We start from the raw sequence: 16,707 nt of genomic DNA, 5'->3' as shown, positions 1-16,707 counted from the left end.
ATTTAATTAGGCTAAAACACACATGGTGTTTCATTAACGGCAAATAATAATTTAGATATACATAATTTTTAATAACGAAGAGAGATTTTCAATAATTTTCTTTTACTTTACTGAACTTTCTAAATACGTTCATAATAGGATAAAGAAAGCAAAAAATGGAAGCTTCTCCGTCTTTCAGATAAAAAATGTTGTTCAAACTTTTCTAATATGAAATTCAGCAAAACTTTCTTATGGAATTATTATAAAACTTCAACACAACTTTAATAAAATTCAGGAGGAAAATATTTCAATTAAAATAATGTATCAGTATTTACTGGTCTACAGAAAGAATTTCTAATAGGTTCAGTTATTTTTATTGTAATAAAAATATTTACAACAAGATAAATTAGTTTAATTTATATAAAATATATAGATTTCCTTGACTCTTCCCATAGTTTCAATCATGACGATTTTTCAGCAATTTTCTTTATTTTATCGAACTAAAAATATTCGTAATAAGAGAAAGAAGACAAAAAGTCAGTATTTACTGGTCTATAGAAAGGATTTCTAATAAGTTCAGTTGTCTTTATTGTAATAAAAATATTTATCACAAGATAAATAAATTAGATTAATTTGTATAAAATATAGAGATTTCGTTGATTCTTCCCATAGTTTCAATAATGAACATTTTTTAGGAATTTTCTTTATTTTATCGAACTAAAAATATTCATAATAAGAGAAAGAAGACAAAAAGTCAGTATTTACTGGTCTATAGAAAGAACTTCTAATAAGTTCACTTATTATCGAACTAAAAACATTCATAATAAGATAAAGAAGACAATAAATTATTATTATATGAAATTATACTTCAAAACAAATTAAATTAATCTGTATAAAACATATCTCTTTTTGATTGCAATTAAGAAATACACACCAAACAGTTTGAAATATATTCAATCAAAAAGAGATATTTATTAGCATTTTTCTCTTATTTTATTGATGTTGGAAGGCAAAAAAATGGAAGCTTCTTTCACGTCCTTCAGATAGAAAAAGTATTTCAACAGCATGAGTTAGTAAATTTAGTAATGCAATATTCAGTAAAACATTCTTATTGAATTATTTCAAAACTTCGACACAACTTTAGAAACATTTTGGACAAACATATTGGAATGGGTAACGTTCAGAATATTCAGACATTCAATATTGAGTTTGTCTAGATCTATATACAATAAGTGAAATTTCCAAAAATTTATTTTGTTGTAATAAAATATTTTAGTACATTTCTAATTTAAAACGAATTAGAATAATTGTCATAATTTTGCTAATTAATAAAGGGGAATAATTTTATCGATGTTTCTAATATTGACTTCGTCAGTATTATTGAGTAGATTTAGAAAGAAGTTAGCTTACTGTAATAAATATTTTTACTTCATTCCAATTTTAAGACTAATTAGACTCATTAATATACAGTATTGGCAGAAAGCAGAGCAACTTTTTTAAAATTCAAATAATTTTTGTCCTTTTGCTGATCACTATACTCCTTGTGTCTTTTTTTGTTGTTCACCATCTCCCATAAGTTTTCAATCAAGTTTAGATCGGGAAATTGAGATGGCCATTTCACAATATTATTTTTTTCCCTTAAAAGCCACTGCTTCAAATATCATTATCTTGTTGAAAATAAAGTTTTAGTGACATATTTTTATCTGAATACAGCTCAATATTGTTCCTCAATATTTCTTTATATATAAAACGATTCATGATACCCTCTATTTAAAGGAGAGGACCCATTCCAAATTCTAAAAAGCAGCCCCATACTATTACCGACCTGTCGCCGTGTTTTACAGTGACTATGGTAAACTTTAGGTTTAACTTTTCATGAATAGGTCCCCTCACATATAAAATCCCATCAATACTGACCAGATTAAACTTGATTCCATCTTTCCAGATCGTTTCCAATCATTTAAAGTCCAGTGTAAAAGGTACCTGGTAAACTCAACTCTGGCTCGTCTGTTCTTCTCTGATAGCAGTGTTTTTTTAGTCCTTCTTGCATGAAGACCCCCTTGTAGTAACCTATCTCTTACAGTTCTTGAAGAAACATTAAATCCAAGTTGTATCTCAAGTAGACCTTTCATTTTGCTGGACCTCAGGACAATATCTTTTTTGGAGTAGGATAAAATTTGTTTATCTTGAAACCTATTGGTTTTTCTTGGTCGTCCAGTTTTATTTGTTCCTTCCACATCACCAAATCTTGAAAATTGTTGTAAATCACGCGTTACAATTGAGGGATATTGATTTTTTTCTCATCAGATTGAAAGAATGATACAATCTGTGATTCTAATTCGGAAAACAATTTCTTTTCACGAGGCATTATATTAACTCAGTTTACTTTGGTATATACTGTAAAATTAAAAATTATTGTGGATTTTATAGAGATTAGTGACATTTAATAAAAAGTTGCTCTACTTTTAGCCAATACTGTATATACAGTAAGTAAAATTTCCAAGAATTTATTTTATTATAATAAAATATTTTACTATATTCCTAATTTAAGGCCAATCAGATTAAGTCATCATTTTGCTACTTAATAAATTGGAATAATCCAATTTTAAGACTAATTAGATTAATTATATTATATATTACATATAAAGAAGGATAAATTGGATATAGAAAAATATATAGAAGAGAGAAGACTGAATCAAAAGGCACTTTCCTTTTAATTACGATATCAAATACTTTATCGATCTTTCGAAAATGGCCAATACACAATATAGTACAAGAAAGAAGGCAAAAAAGAAAGTGAAAATTGACATAGTTCATTTGAAGGTAAAAACCGTGTACTACTTTAAGTGATTAGTACCTAGACGGCAAGGCATTAGTAAAAATTAGAACGCCCCGGCCAGAAGACAAGAGTCGAAAACGTGAAACGTGTGATGCGACGTTTGTTTACCAACAAACCCGAGACCCGATCACCGGTGGTGAATGAACGCGCCAGTAGGTCAGGCCGGGCCGGGCCGGGCCGGGTCGGGCCGGAACGTAACGGGGTGGTTCGAACGCGCGGGGATGAAAAACGATGGAACGAGACGTACGAGACGTACGAGACGTACGAGCCGTCGGTCACGTAGCCACCGCCGATCGAAGATGCAGTCGTTGACCTCTTCGCCGGCACATCGTTGCACTTGCCGTTGCGGTCGGAGTCGCGGAACGTACCTGATATTGTTGTGCCTGTTCAGCGTCAACCATTTATTGGTCGCCGAAGACTGTTGGTTGTCGTTCGTGTTCAGCTTGTTCTCCTGCTGACGCGATATGGCCTCGCTGTTGGGCACGCTCGACGTTTTGCTGATGTGCCGTCTCAGCTCGCGCACTAGCTCCCTGCTGGTGCGGCGCACTAACTTGGACGAAAACATTGTTAATTGATTTGTGAATGGCTGTGAATGGCTGTGAATGGCTGCGAACGGTCGGCCGGTTGTGTCGATGCACGCTCTACGCCCGTCGGATGACGACTGTTATGAAAGACGTCGCCGGAGAGGGCATATAAAACGGCCGAGAGAGACGAGAAGAAAACAACGGGACGGGACGTCTTTGTCTGGCGTGCAGATTCCCACGTGGTCGACGAGTGCGTCTATCCAACCGGCTACGTGCCTCTTATCACTGCACACACCATTGATTTTGGACCTAATAATATGCGTTCGCCCGACTTTTACACTTTTACGTATCTCTCATCGTCACTCTTTCGGTGATACGATACGTTGACACCGTTCATCTGCCGATGCCACCGTGACACCTTAATGTCGCACGTAATGCGTTTGCTCTACTTTCATTTTTGTTTTTATACTTTTTATTCGCAAACTTGACAATTGTGTTTAAAAAACTACGCAAGGTTACGGATTATCATTTCGTTTCCTTCCTTGCTATCGAACACTTTTAAATTCGGACCATTATTTCTAAAAAAAACACTTTTGTGATAAAGGTTTCACCCAATTTAACATCAATATTTACCTATTCAAAATGTAATTAACTATTTAAACTGATAAAAATTTTTCTGTGGAACAAGTTATTAATAAATTCAGTCACTACACAAACCACACGTTCTATTTTAAATACATTACTGAGTGGAATTATTTGGTTTTTTTAACCAGCTTTTTAATAGGACGACTTTTAAACTTAAACTACATAGAATATTCATTGGGTTTACGTATTTAATACCTTCGAAAATCGCAAATAATTGATAATAGATTCTCAAATGTCAATTTAATTACCAAAATTCGATATCAACGGTACGGTTGACATGTTTCAAATCAAATAATGAAATTTCTTTCATAATCTGTGAACATATTTGGATGAGTATATTTAGAAAGGTTAAATATTTAGGGCAAAAATAATCTTTTTTCTATTCCTAGACACAATGCAAACTATGAACGTGTGTTTCCTCTGGTAGATAGTACCATTCGTCATTGACGTCAATGGATAGATGAGAGACTCTATTGATTAGATATTTGGAATGCTGTAATTAGCAATTTCTTATTATTTTCCATTTCATTTTTGTTTCAAAACACAACTTATTACAGCATTTCAAATATCTAATCAATAGAGTCTCTCATATATCCATTGACGACAATGACGAATGGTACTATCTACTAAAGGAAACACTTTTATTTTATTTAATGTGTCTATATTTCCCTTGAATCCAACCAAGTAAAGCGACAATAATTATTAGATTATTCATCCTATATTTCGCTCCTTACACTAATAGAATGTAGAAATAATTATAAAATGATAACACAAATAATTTAACAAATCTAATATATAAGTAGTGGGAAATAAAATTTGAAAGTATATCTGTATCATTAAGAAAATGATGATTATTTATCTTTCTTATATAATGAGTACTTTTTCCAAATCCTTGTTGTAATTATTTCTTTTTTGTTTCAAAGCACAACGTATTACAACATTTACAATATCTAATCAATAGTCTCCCACCCATCCATTGACGTCAATGACGAAAGGTACTATCTATTAGAAGAAACACACGTTCATAGTTTGCATTGTGTCTAGGAATAGAAAATATTCAATACAAGCGAACAAAATTCTGAGATTTTTTTGTGTGGTTGTTAGTAATAATGTCACTTTTTATTATATCTTTAATATGACCAAATTGGTTCACTGATTGTAGGAGAGATTTTGTAATTTGTTTAATTGATTCCATACATTCCATTCATTTAATAAAATATCCACATATCTAGAAATGTTTAGCAATTAAATTATTTATTAATGTAATACAAACGATTGAACAAATTTATAAAAATATACTTACATCTATAGCGGAAAATAAAAATTGAATATACAGGGTGACTCAGCTAACTTATTTATTAGTTCATGAAGAACTGGAAAAGATATTGATTTGAAATATTTATAGCAATTATAACTTAACTTGAACTACATTTTTAATTTATTTTGAACCAAATTTAATTTTCAGTTTCGCCAGAAATGGCATTAACTTTGATATTTTTAGATTTATAATTCTACTTGTAATTGCAAATGAAATGATTATATTATGTTCTTTACAATAAGTACTTTTCCAACTTTTTGCTGTAATTAGCAGTTTCTTATTATCTAAACTTATTAAAGCATTTGAAATATCTCTTTTGTATAGAATATCTTAAGTACTTATTGTATAGAACATGGTATAAATTTAAAAATCTAAAAATATCAAAGTTAATGTTGCTTCCGGCGAAACCGGATATTAAATTTGGTTCAAAATAAATTACTTGAATCACCCTATATATCCAATTTTTATTTCCCACTTTAAATATAAGTATATTTTTATAAAATTGTTCAATCTTTTGTATTATTATACATTCATAAATAATTTAATTGCTAAAACATTTCTACAGATGTGGATGTTTTATTACATGAAATGAGTGTACGAATGTACATTCGATATGTATGGAATCATCAATTAACCAAAGAACGAAATTTCTCCTATAATCAGAGAAGATATTTGGCCATATTAAAGATATAATAAAAAGTGACATTATTACTAACAACCACACACAAAAATCTCAGAATTTTGCTCGCTTGTATTGAATATTTTCTATTCCTAGACACAATGCAAACTATGAACGTGTGTTTTTTCTAATAGATAGTACCTTTCGTTATTGACGTCAATGGATGGGTGGGAGACTATTGATTAGATATTGTAAATGTTGTAATAAGTTGTGCTTTGAAACAAAAAAGAAATAATTACAACAAAGATTTGGAAAAAATACTCATTATATAAGAAAGATAAATAATCATTATTTTCTTGATGATACAGATATACATTCAATTTTTATTTCTTACTACTTATACATTAAATTTGTTAATTTGTTTGTATTATTATTTTGTAATTATTTCTACATTATATTAGTGTAAGGACCGAAGTATAGGATAAATAATAAAAATAATTATTGTCACTTTACTTGGTTGGACTGTAAACTATTTCTCCTGTTAAATAATAAAAAATTGTAATTAAAATTAGCAAAAGTCAGGTTTTATGTTCATAAATTGAAAGATAGTAAAAAACGTCAGGACTGATTATTTTAATGCCAAACGTTGATAATTTTCCTAATTAATTTCAAAATAAAGTGCCTGATACCGAGCAGAAATAATATTGTTTGTGCTGTTTGGCAAATATTAACGGAATCTTGGATCAACAAACATGTATCGTAATCGTGGTGGTACCATTGTTAGTTAAATTAAAAATAAAATTTGATAAATAAATCATATATTAACTTAATCACACAATTAAATATAAAATGTCGTGCAAAATTCGTGCACATTTGTTTATATTTATTTTGTCACGTTGATGGTTATTAATAGGTTTATTTAAAAACCACCGGATTTTATAAATTATTAAATTAGGCATTGTGACCTAGTTTATTGGTTTTATAATGGTCATATTCAGAATAATGTTTGTTTAAAAAATCACAAAATAAATAAAACTAGCTGGGAGATTTAGATAAAGCAGTTTATTGCCCAAACAAGGTCCTTGTATGTAGACCGTAAAGAGTATTCTTTAATAAATTTTACAAATTTTCCTCAACTATTCATTGTTATCCAAGTTAACCGGACAAATTTTTGGAATAATTATTTCGATTATGCTGATTTACCTAGTTGTTATTCATTAATCACAGTAATTGTCCTTACGTGCATTCAAATTAGGTGTTGTTTTAGTAAAAACGTAATTATTGCTAATAAATAAGGCACGCAATGGTACCACTGTGTAAGATGTGACGAATTTTTATCTCAGATTTCCAACAACTAATAAAATGTGATTCTGGTAAACAATTGAAATGGCAAAATAACAAGTGAACTAACTGTGCAATATTTTATGTGTGACAAATCGCATCATTTCTTGAAATTCTACAAAACACAATGAAACAATAATGACAATAATTATTTTAACGGTTTGGTGAAAAATCTTATTTTTATCACCATTATTACTTTTATAAGGAAAGGCTGTCGAAACACTCCAAGTAAATTATTTTTAAACATTCTTCAATATTATCATAATAACTTAAAGAAGAAGCTGACAGTATCCATGAAAAAAGTTAACAAATCATTTCTTGAAATTCTAGAAAAATTGCAGAAAAATCTTATTTCTACCAAACCATTATTAACATAGTTTTATAATGAAAGACTGTTGGAAAACTTCGAGTAAATTATTTTTAATAATTCTTCAATGTTACCATGATAACTTAAAGTAGAAGCTGATTTGAAAAAGCTCTGCGTAATAATAATAAACAGTAACCATGGTTGAAAAAAGTTGACAAATGTCAGTTCTGAAACGTACGCAACCTTTGGTAGCATTCAGTGCTGAGACCATTGAATCAGAAGTGTCCCCTAAAAAGGTGAATACATTAACAGCACCACCGTAGCCAGTTGGACGGATCGGCGTTGCAAAAGAGTTAACATGGTCGTATGGATGCGTGTGCAATGACCATCCACTGACCCGAACCGTCGATGCTTTCCCGGAAGCCGGGACAAAAGAGCATCCGGACCGTCCGGTCACCAAGGCCTCCTCGCGCACAAGAGTCATCGGCAGCTGCCGGACAATATCATTTGGTCGCGATTTTTTCAGCGCGATAGTCGGTGTGCGTTTTTGGTGACCGTGTGCTAATCGGGATTATACTAGTGAGTACCTCTAGGGCCCTTGCACACTTGTTACGGTGATGGTAATTTATTAAGCGAGTTCGTTCTTCTATCTGGCTTCTTCTAGCTTCGTCAGTGGCGTATTTAATGAGGATTTGTTGAAGGTGCGTTGCGTTGGTACGCCTCCGAGTTGTTTCTTAGTCACTGATTTGTGTTTTGTTTTGTAGCTCTTTTGGTTAAAAATCACGTCTACTAAAAGGTTAATTGTTGTAGAATGTTTATTTTGGATTTTATCAACACTTTAATAATCGTAAATCTTGATCATTCTCTTAAATACAGAAGTACTTGTCTTTAGAAGATTTTGACGTCTTCTAGTTTGAATAACCTTGAAAATTATCTCAAATTTACACTATTTTATTGTCTGCAAAAATATGACAATACTACTACATCTTAACAATTCTGAAAATAACTTTTTAGAAAATTTTAAGATCAGTAAATATGCCATAATATTTTCAACCTCAAGAACTTATAAACTCATTGTAGGAAGCACACAATATTATCGTATATTTACAAAAATAGATTTTTTCAATCAAAAAGGATGAACTACATAATTTGGACCATTTTTTGATGGAAAAATCTAACACCATTCTTTTTAATTAGAATGTAACACTTAAAAAAAAAGAATAAATTGAAAACAAGGAAATCTTTCTGATCAAATATGATTTTTGTAAAGACCAATTGAACTTCAAAAAGGATGAACTACATAATTTGGACAATTTATTGATGAAAAAATCTAGTACCACTTTTTTAATTAGAAAATAACACTTAAAAAAAGAATAAATTGAAAACAAGGAAATCTTTGTGGTCAAATTTGATTTTTGTAAAGACCAATTGAACTCCAAAAAATTTGAACTACATAATTTGGACCAGTTTTTGATGAAAAAATCTAGTATCACTTTTTTAATTAGAGAATAACACTTAAAAAAAGAATAAATTGAAAAAAAGGGAGTCTTTCTGATCAAATTTGATTTTTGTAAAGACCAATTGAACGCCAAAAAGGGTGAACTACATAATTTGGACCATTTTTTGATGAAAAAATCTAAAATCACTTTTTTAATTAGAAAATAACACTTAATAAAAGAATAAGTTAAAAACAAAGAAATCTTTCTATCAAATATGATTTTTGTAAAAACCAATTGAACTCCAAAAAGGACGAACTACATAATTTGGACCATTTTTTGATGAAAAAATCTAGTACCAATTTTTTAATTAGAGAATTACACTTAAAAAAGAATAAATTGAAAACAAGGAAATCTTTTTATCAAATTTGAATTTTTGTAAAGACTAATTGAACTCCAAAGAGGGTGAACTACATAATTTGGACCATTTTTTGATGAAATAATCTAGTACCACTTTTTTAATTAGAAAGTAACACTTAAAAAAAGAATAGATTGAAAACAAGAAAATATTTCTGAGCAAATTTGATTTTTGTAAAGACCAATTGAAGTCCAAAAAGGATGAACACATAATTTGGACCATTTTTTGACGAAAAAATCTAGGACTACTTTTTTAATTAGAAAATAACACTTAAAAAATACACAAGGAAAACAAGGAAATCTTTCTATCAATATTGACTTAACTTTGTATTCGATAATAGTAGTAGAAGAAGTTAAAGTACCTTTAAACTGGCTTCTTAAAGTTAAAAAACTTACCGGTTAAAGATCATTGGTAATCTTTCCTGATGCTGTGTAAATGGGCTAATTAGCTTCGATTTGCTGGTCACATTAGAGATCAGTAAGGCACGAACTGACGAGATTTTTAAGAAGGACATCTGAAACAAACATTTTTGATTACTCACCAAGTCACATCGATTTTTGTTAATGGAAATTATTGTATTTAATTTCAAGTATACAAAGCAAATTATTTATTTGAATAAAGCAGTTAAATATAATAATTTTAAATGTGTCCTTTAATTATTATTTGACTCTATAGTATATTATTGGTCAGGAATGTCATGAGCACATCCAATTTTTTTAATGACATGTAAAGCTGCATGGTCTGTGGTTACAAGGCCTTCCCATATACTACACGGATTAACGACTACCATTCGCAACGGTTTAACACATGTCAAATATGATCGAGTGTTATTGTCACGATTGATCTTGATACAATCAGTGCACAGTCTCCTGATTTCGGAAACAAGAGCGTCACGCCATTATCCTGTTCCGTTCACTAACTTGAATAATTGGTGAGATCATTGATCATATTATTTATTAGCACAAAACTTTCTGTATTGATTATTGATCTTTACATCATGATTGATCATCCACTTGTGCACTTTACCTTACATGTTGTGCCCCCAACGAATTATAAAATGTAAGGTTGTGAAGCACTTTTGTTTGTGATCTCAGTAAAAAAAAATGTGCTTTATGATGGAATGTGTGATTGGGTGTCACGCTTGGTGCCCAACGAACGAGATCAACGGATAACACGTATTCATAAAATTTCAGGAAATACATCCTGTTTGTTTGTCTCGTCCACCAACTGAGATTACAAAACGTGCCATCGTATATTTGCCAAGCCGTTCGCCAGAACCGATGGAAAGCTCAAGTTGCACTTGCAGCTTTTTCCCATAGCGAATAACCTAGATAGAAGCACCAACCGTGGGAATCCGGAAGGACAGTTTAATTCACTTATTGTTTAATGGAATTCACAATTTCAATGTATTGATTGTATTGATCTATTGTCGATTATTTCCCCCACCATATGTCCACATTAGATGCACCGCTCATCGGGATCTGATTTTCAGTTGTGTTCTCTTCGCAGAAGGCAAAGTATGTCCAGATAGTATAAGACCACAGTACATAGGAGGATCAAAATGAAAAGTTACCCCTACGTCCCCAGCATGGTGCAAGCAATAACTGTCCTTACGGTTTTGAAGATGATGACCAAAGGTAATCAACGAATTGTTCCACTCTAGTACCCGTTGTCAACTTCTTGTTGTTTAAGCCCAAACATCCTGCGGCTCTGGTGCAATGAACGGGAAGATAATGTACGAAAGATTGCCCAACATCCAACTGCAAGGATTCGACGACGACATCGTCCGAGACACGGCCCCTCCGTTTATGGTTCTGGAAAAGTGCCAGGACTTGTGCCTGCGAGACAGATCCTCGAACAACATAGTACGGTCTTGTGTTTCGTTTGACTTCCAACCTGGCAGTCGAATAGCTACTTACAACGGTGGGACGGAATACGAAGAAAGTACTTGTTACTTAACGTCGGAACAAGCCCAACCTGAAGGCATCGGAAGCCTCATTCTGGTGCCCAACAGTGTGCATTTCACCGAAGTTTGCATCACCTGTAAGTTGATCCTTGTTATTGTTAACATTTCGCCGTGACTTGTAATGTTGCAGCTGTCAAACCTGAGAGGGAATGTCCTAACAGAAAGTACATATTCGAAAGACATCCAAGGAAGAAGCTAAAACTACCAGCACCGGACATCAAAGAGATGACGGCAAACAACAGAACTGAATGCGAGGACAAATGCCTGAACGAGTTTAGTTTTGTTTGTCGGTCGGCGACATTTGACGTGGCAATGAGAACTTGCACTCTGAGCAGATTCACCCGAAGAACCCATCCGGAATTGTTGGAGGACGACGCCGAGTCCGATTATCTGGAAAATACCTGTCTCAATGGTAATAAAGCACCTCAAATCACTTAGCACAGAACTATACCGTGGCCACTTTTGTGTTCAAGCCGAGAGAAGATGTGACGGTTTGGGAGTGTTTATAAAAGAGGAGAACAAACGTTTGGGTGGACCGTTCGAAGTCGACATGTTTTCGAACGTGACTTTGGAGGACTGTCAGGCGATGTGTGTTAGGGCGGAGAAATATTTCTGTAGGTCCCTGGAATACGACGAGATGACCAAGCAATGTACCCTATCGGAGGAGGATTCGATATCTCAAAAGGACGAGTTGGGGGTTGCCAGCAGTCCGACGCACCATTTCTATGACTTCGCCTGTTTAGATAGCCGTAAGCTTTCACACTTTCAAACCAATTCACCCAATTAACAATCCTCTTGTAGCACGAGGTTCCGAATACCCAGACAATTCGGTCACGTCACACTTGTTCACCGGTAAAAAACCCGACACCGCCTTCCAAAGGTACAGAAACAGCAGGCTGGGGGGTGAACATCAGTCGGAAATATCAGGCAGATCACTCAGCGAATGCTTGGATGAGTGTCTTCGTCAACCCAGCTTCCAGTGCAAGTCCGCCGAGTACAGCGAAAGATACCGCACCTGCAGATTGACGAGGTTCAGCCAGAGGGACGGCATGCGAATCATCTACGATGCCGACTACGATTACTACGAAAACCTAATGCGTAAGTACTCATGTGTGCACACAAATTATCATTAACTTTGAATTTTGTTCAAAGTTGGTGGCGACGGCGACGGTATCGGTTCACGTCCGGGCGATGGAGGCAGCATTTTCAGACCCGGAGACGGTTTCCATGGAGGCGACCGCTTTAGACCCAGCAGCGGTGGCAGCAGGTTCCCATCAAGTAGCAGCGGCAGCAGATACCCACCCACTGGCTCTGGCGGAAGATATCCTAGTGATAGGTACCCTCCCAGTTCCGGGGGCGGTGATTACTATCCCGGCAGACCTGATAGGTACCCCGACGACGATAGATATCCCGATGATAGAGACAGATACCCTCTGAGACCAATAGATTCGTACCCTGACAGGGGTGGAAGTCGTTATCCCGTTGGACCTGATACGAAATACCCCAACAGATTTGATGACAGAGATCGGTACCCTTCGTTCCCGCCATCCTCCAGTGGAGGCAGGTATCCGGACAGACGGTATCCTCCAGGCGACAAATACGGCGACCGGTACGACGAGAAGTACGGAGACAGATATGGTGACAGATACGGGGAGAGTTATGGAACCAGGTATGGCGATCGTTATGGAGGCCGTTATGGTGACAGATATGGAGGCCGGTATGGAGACAGAGATCGGGATCAATATGGAAGCAGGTACGGAGGCGCAGGTGGTCGCTACGGTGAGGATGAGTACCACTATGGATCGCGTTATGGAGGAGGCAGTCGTTACGAGGGAGGAACTCGTTATGAAGGCGGTAGCAAATATGAAGGTGGCGGTGGAAGATATGGGGGAAGATACGGTGACAGATATGGCGATAGATATGGAGGGCGATATGGAGACAGATATGGCGACAAATATGGTGACAGATACGGTGATAAATATGGAGACAGATATGGGGACAAGTATGGTGACAGATATGGAGACAGGGACAGGGACAGGTATGGAGATAAATACGGAGATAGGTATGGAAACAGATATGGTGGAAAGTATGGCGACAGATATGATGACAAATATGACAGTTCCAAGTACGACTATTACGGTGACGAAAGAGATGGAGGTAGTAGATGGTTCTTTAGACCTGATAGGAGACCAGCAGGAAGACCAGTAGATATTGGGCCATTAAGGCCTTACGATGATAGACCACCAGTTGGTGGTAACAGAAGACCGATTTCACCTGGCCCAGACGGACCAATTTATGATAGACCATATGGAACAAGATGCGAGGATGTTGATAATTTTAAACAAATGGGCAGCAGACAAAGAGCACGAAAGGAATTCATCAGGAGAACCCTTAACGTACCTTCATTGAGCCAATGTCAGAGAGAATGTGTTGAAATCAGGGATTTCATATGTAGATCTTTCAATTATAGGTAAGGATCAGAAAACCATCAACAACATCATTCAGCTAATCATTTTTCTTACAGGGATTTACCACCTGGTTATGAAAACGAAAGAGAACGTGACAACTGCGAATTGAGTGATCGCGACTCAAGAGATTTGGAAGTAAGCAATCCGCAATTCTTCGACACCACAGGCAACTACGATTTTTACGAACGTTCCATGGGTAGACAAGGAGTAGATGGAGATTGTTTAGATGGTAATTAAATAATTTGTAATAACATAAATAAATAAAATGTGAATGCTAAAAGTGATTGAATGAATTTATCCCACCAGTCAGTCAAGTATGCAACGAAGATGGCATGGAGTTCACGCTCAGAACGCCAGAAGGGTTCTACGGAAGAATCTACACCTACGGTTTTTACGACAGATGCTTCTTCAGAGGCAACGGTGGTACTGTTAACGTGTTACGAATAAGTGGGGCTCAAGGCTATCCAGAGTGTGGTACCCAAAGATACGGTGACACCATGACCAACATAGTTGTGGTTCAATTCAGTGACTTCGTACAGACTGGCAAGGATAAGAGGTTTAATTTGACGTGTCTGTTTAGGGGACCTGGCGAGGCGGTTGTTTCCTCAGGATTTATCGGAGCCGGGTGAGTTATCATATAACATTAACCGGATGAGGTGTACACGTTCATGCATTGTTTTAGCTCGGGAAGCCCCATTCCAATCGAGTACTTGCCAGCAGAAAATTCTTTAAGCTCCAAAGTACGTTTGATGATTTTGTATCAAGGCAGACCGACAACCACAATCGCAGTTGGTGATCCTCTTACCTTCAGATTGGAAGCACAAGATGGATATAACTATGTGACTGATATATTTGCTACTAACGTTGTTGCACGAGATCCATATTCTGGAAGGTCTGTTCAGCTTATTGACAGATTTGGGTACGTACTTCAATAAAATACTAATTCATGTATTCGACAACGTTTTTACGTTTACTGTAGATGTCCAGTCGATAGCTACGTATTCCCCGAATTGGACAAAGGACGAACTGGAGACAGTTTGGAAGCCAGATTTAATGCCTTCAAAATCCCCGAATCAAATTTCTTGGTGTTTGAAGCAACTGTGAGGACATGTAGGGATGGTTGTCAACCAGCTTACTGCCAGTCCGGATCCGGAAGGTCTGAGCCTTCGTTCGGTAGAAGAAAACGTGAGATCAACGGAACAATTACTTTGGAAACCAACAACACCGTGTCCAGTTTGAATGAGATTTCAAGCGAGCAAAATGAAACGACTGTTTCGTTCCCCAAGTCGATCGATTCGAATATAAAGGTAAAATCTGACGAGGCTAGTACTGAGGACAAGGAGAACGAGTCCCCGGAGTTTGTCAGGGAAATGATAGAGGTAATGGACGTGACTAAAAAGTATTAAATTCTGAACCATATTAATTCCAGGTGTTCGATTCACGCGAGGAGCTACAACAAGAAGCCAGAAAAGCGGAGAAGATCCCAGACACAGTATGCTTAACGCCCGGTGAATACCACGGTTTGGTCAGCTCCCTGCTGGCTTTAATCGCCATCCTCTTGACCATATCTCTGATCGCCGGTCTTGCCTACAGAAAATACTGGGTTGTCATGAAGAAAAACTTGATAGCCGACCGCTCCTCCTCAAACTTCTCCACGTCCTCGTACCCGAACACCTCTCGCAGCGGTTTATCGACGGGTATTTCAATTTTCGGGGCAGGCATTTCGAAGCCGTTCAGTGGATTTAACAGCACGAGAAACTTCCCGATTTTGCCCAAGGAGGACATGGATTGTCCAGGTCCCGCACCCGGGGGACCCTTCGAAGATCCCAGCGAGCCCATCTATACCGATCCTTCGCTCTTCGAACGATCTCGAAGCCTGCGCAGTATAGCTGTGTCACCCAAACGACGACGATCGCCCGGCCCAAAAAATTAATTAATTCAAATATTGCGGACATTCTCTGATCTCATCCGACAATTTGCTGATTACCAATTACCAATTACGTAATTTCACATTGAGAACGGAAAATGTCTTATTATATCTAACTAAAAATTTATTTATAGGATAACATTAGAGATATTTTTTATTTAATAAGCAAATAAAGACATATGCAATATTTTCACTGCCCTATCCTAGTATACCGCTCATGTCAAACATATTGTGATTGTATTAGTAATATTTTTTACCAAATGAACGCAATCTAGGTATACTTTTTTTTACAAATTTGGCGAAGGCCATAAAAAGACGTAGAAGGCACAACATTTATTTAATTTATCTGCACCTCTTAAAGCATATCTTTTAATTTTTTTAAACATCTTTTAGAATAGACATTATACTATTATTTTTAAGTTTAAGAATAAGTCATGTACATAATTATGCAATAAAATATGATTTTTAGAATGAAAATGTGACATTTATTCACCTATAATTCCCAATATTATTAATATGTTAGAGCAAGAAGATAAAATCAACTAATAAAAAAGCCGTTAGTGTCTGATTTATTTTTAATACTCATTTTAAATTAAGTTTTAAAGCAAGGCACCAATTTTGTGGTACAGATAATTTGTGGAACGAAAGCCGGACTGATAATTAAATTATTTTTCGTGACTCTAGTGAAAAATTGCCTTAATTTTTACTATTACATTCCCATTAATTTTATCACACATTACAATTAATATGAAAAGTAATAAATTTAAAACGCTTAAATTTAAAATGCATTTAAATTGTGTTAAACGTGCTGAATTGGTTGAAATTTTGAGACACGTGGTTAATTTAATGTTTTTAATCTAGCTGTTAAATTATCTCAGAAATAATTGTCATAAAAATAAAATTTTGGACCCACTCGTTCG

At 35.2% G+C, this 16,707-nt stretch overlaps 2 protein-coding genes across 3 annotated transcripts in view; one reads left to right on the top strand and one right to left on the bottom strand.

Annotated features, from left to right (window-relative positions):
* The window catches only part of LOC109608031 (farnesyl pyrophosphate synthase), a 38,615-nt gene that overhangs the window by 9,759 nt on the left and 12,149 nt on the right, over positions 1 to 16,707 (bottom strand). The window contains exon 2 of one of the 2 annotated variants that reach the window (XM_049962735.1): positions 9,822 to 9,940. In XM_049962735.1, coding sequence (XP_049818692.1) covers positions 9,822 to 9,940 — 119 coding nt within the window. Of the gene's footprint in view, positions 1 to 3,186; positions 3,534 to 9,821; positions 9,941 to 16,707 lie in introns of those variants that run through there. The other variant, XM_020024479.2, reaches the window with a different exon arrangement.
* LOC109607233 (uncharacterized) lies at positions 7,922 to 16,257 on the top strand. The gene is made up of 12 exons (XM_020023754.2): positions 7,922 to 8,151; positions 10,919 to 11,063; positions 11,119 to 11,469; positions 11,523 to 11,804; positions 11,866 to 12,141; positions 12,194 to 12,490; positions 12,545 to 13,862; positions 13,917 to 14,089; positions 14,167 to 14,485; positions 14,543 to 14,779; positions 14,840 to 15,239; positions 15,290 to 16,257. Exons 2-12 carry the CDS (start codon positions 10,988 to 10,990, stop codon positions 15,791 to 15,793), a joined length of 4,233 nt encoding a protein of 1,410 aa, XP_019879313.1. The 5' UTR covers positions 7,922 to 8,151; positions 10,919 to 10,987; the 3' UTR covers positions 15,794 to 16,257.

The sequence above is a fragment of the Aethina tumida genome, chromosome 1 (genome assembly GCF_024364675.1).
Source record: "Aethina tumida isolate Nest 87 chromosome 1, icAetTumi1.1, whole genome shotgun sequence".
Lineage (NCBI taxonomy): Eukaryota > Metazoa > Arthropoda > Insecta > Coleoptera > Nitidulidae > Aethina > Aethina tumida.
This window is presented reverse-complemented; position numbering and strand designations above follow the sequence as displayed.

Excerpts from the sequence above, each read along its gene's own strand:
- LOC109607233 (XM_020023754.2), top strand. The coding sequence starts at position 10,988 with ATGAAAAGTTACCCCTACGTCCCCAGCATGGTGCAAGCAATAACTGTC. Across the intron at positions 12,491-12,544 it reads TTACTACGAAAACCTAATGC|TTGGTGGCGACGGCGACGGT; the intron begins GTAAGTACTCAT and ends TTTTGTTCAAAG. Across the intron at positions 14,780-14,839 it reads CAGCTTATTGACAGATTTGG|ATGTCCAGTCGATAGCTACG; the intron begins GTACGTACTTCA and ends CGTTTACTGTAG.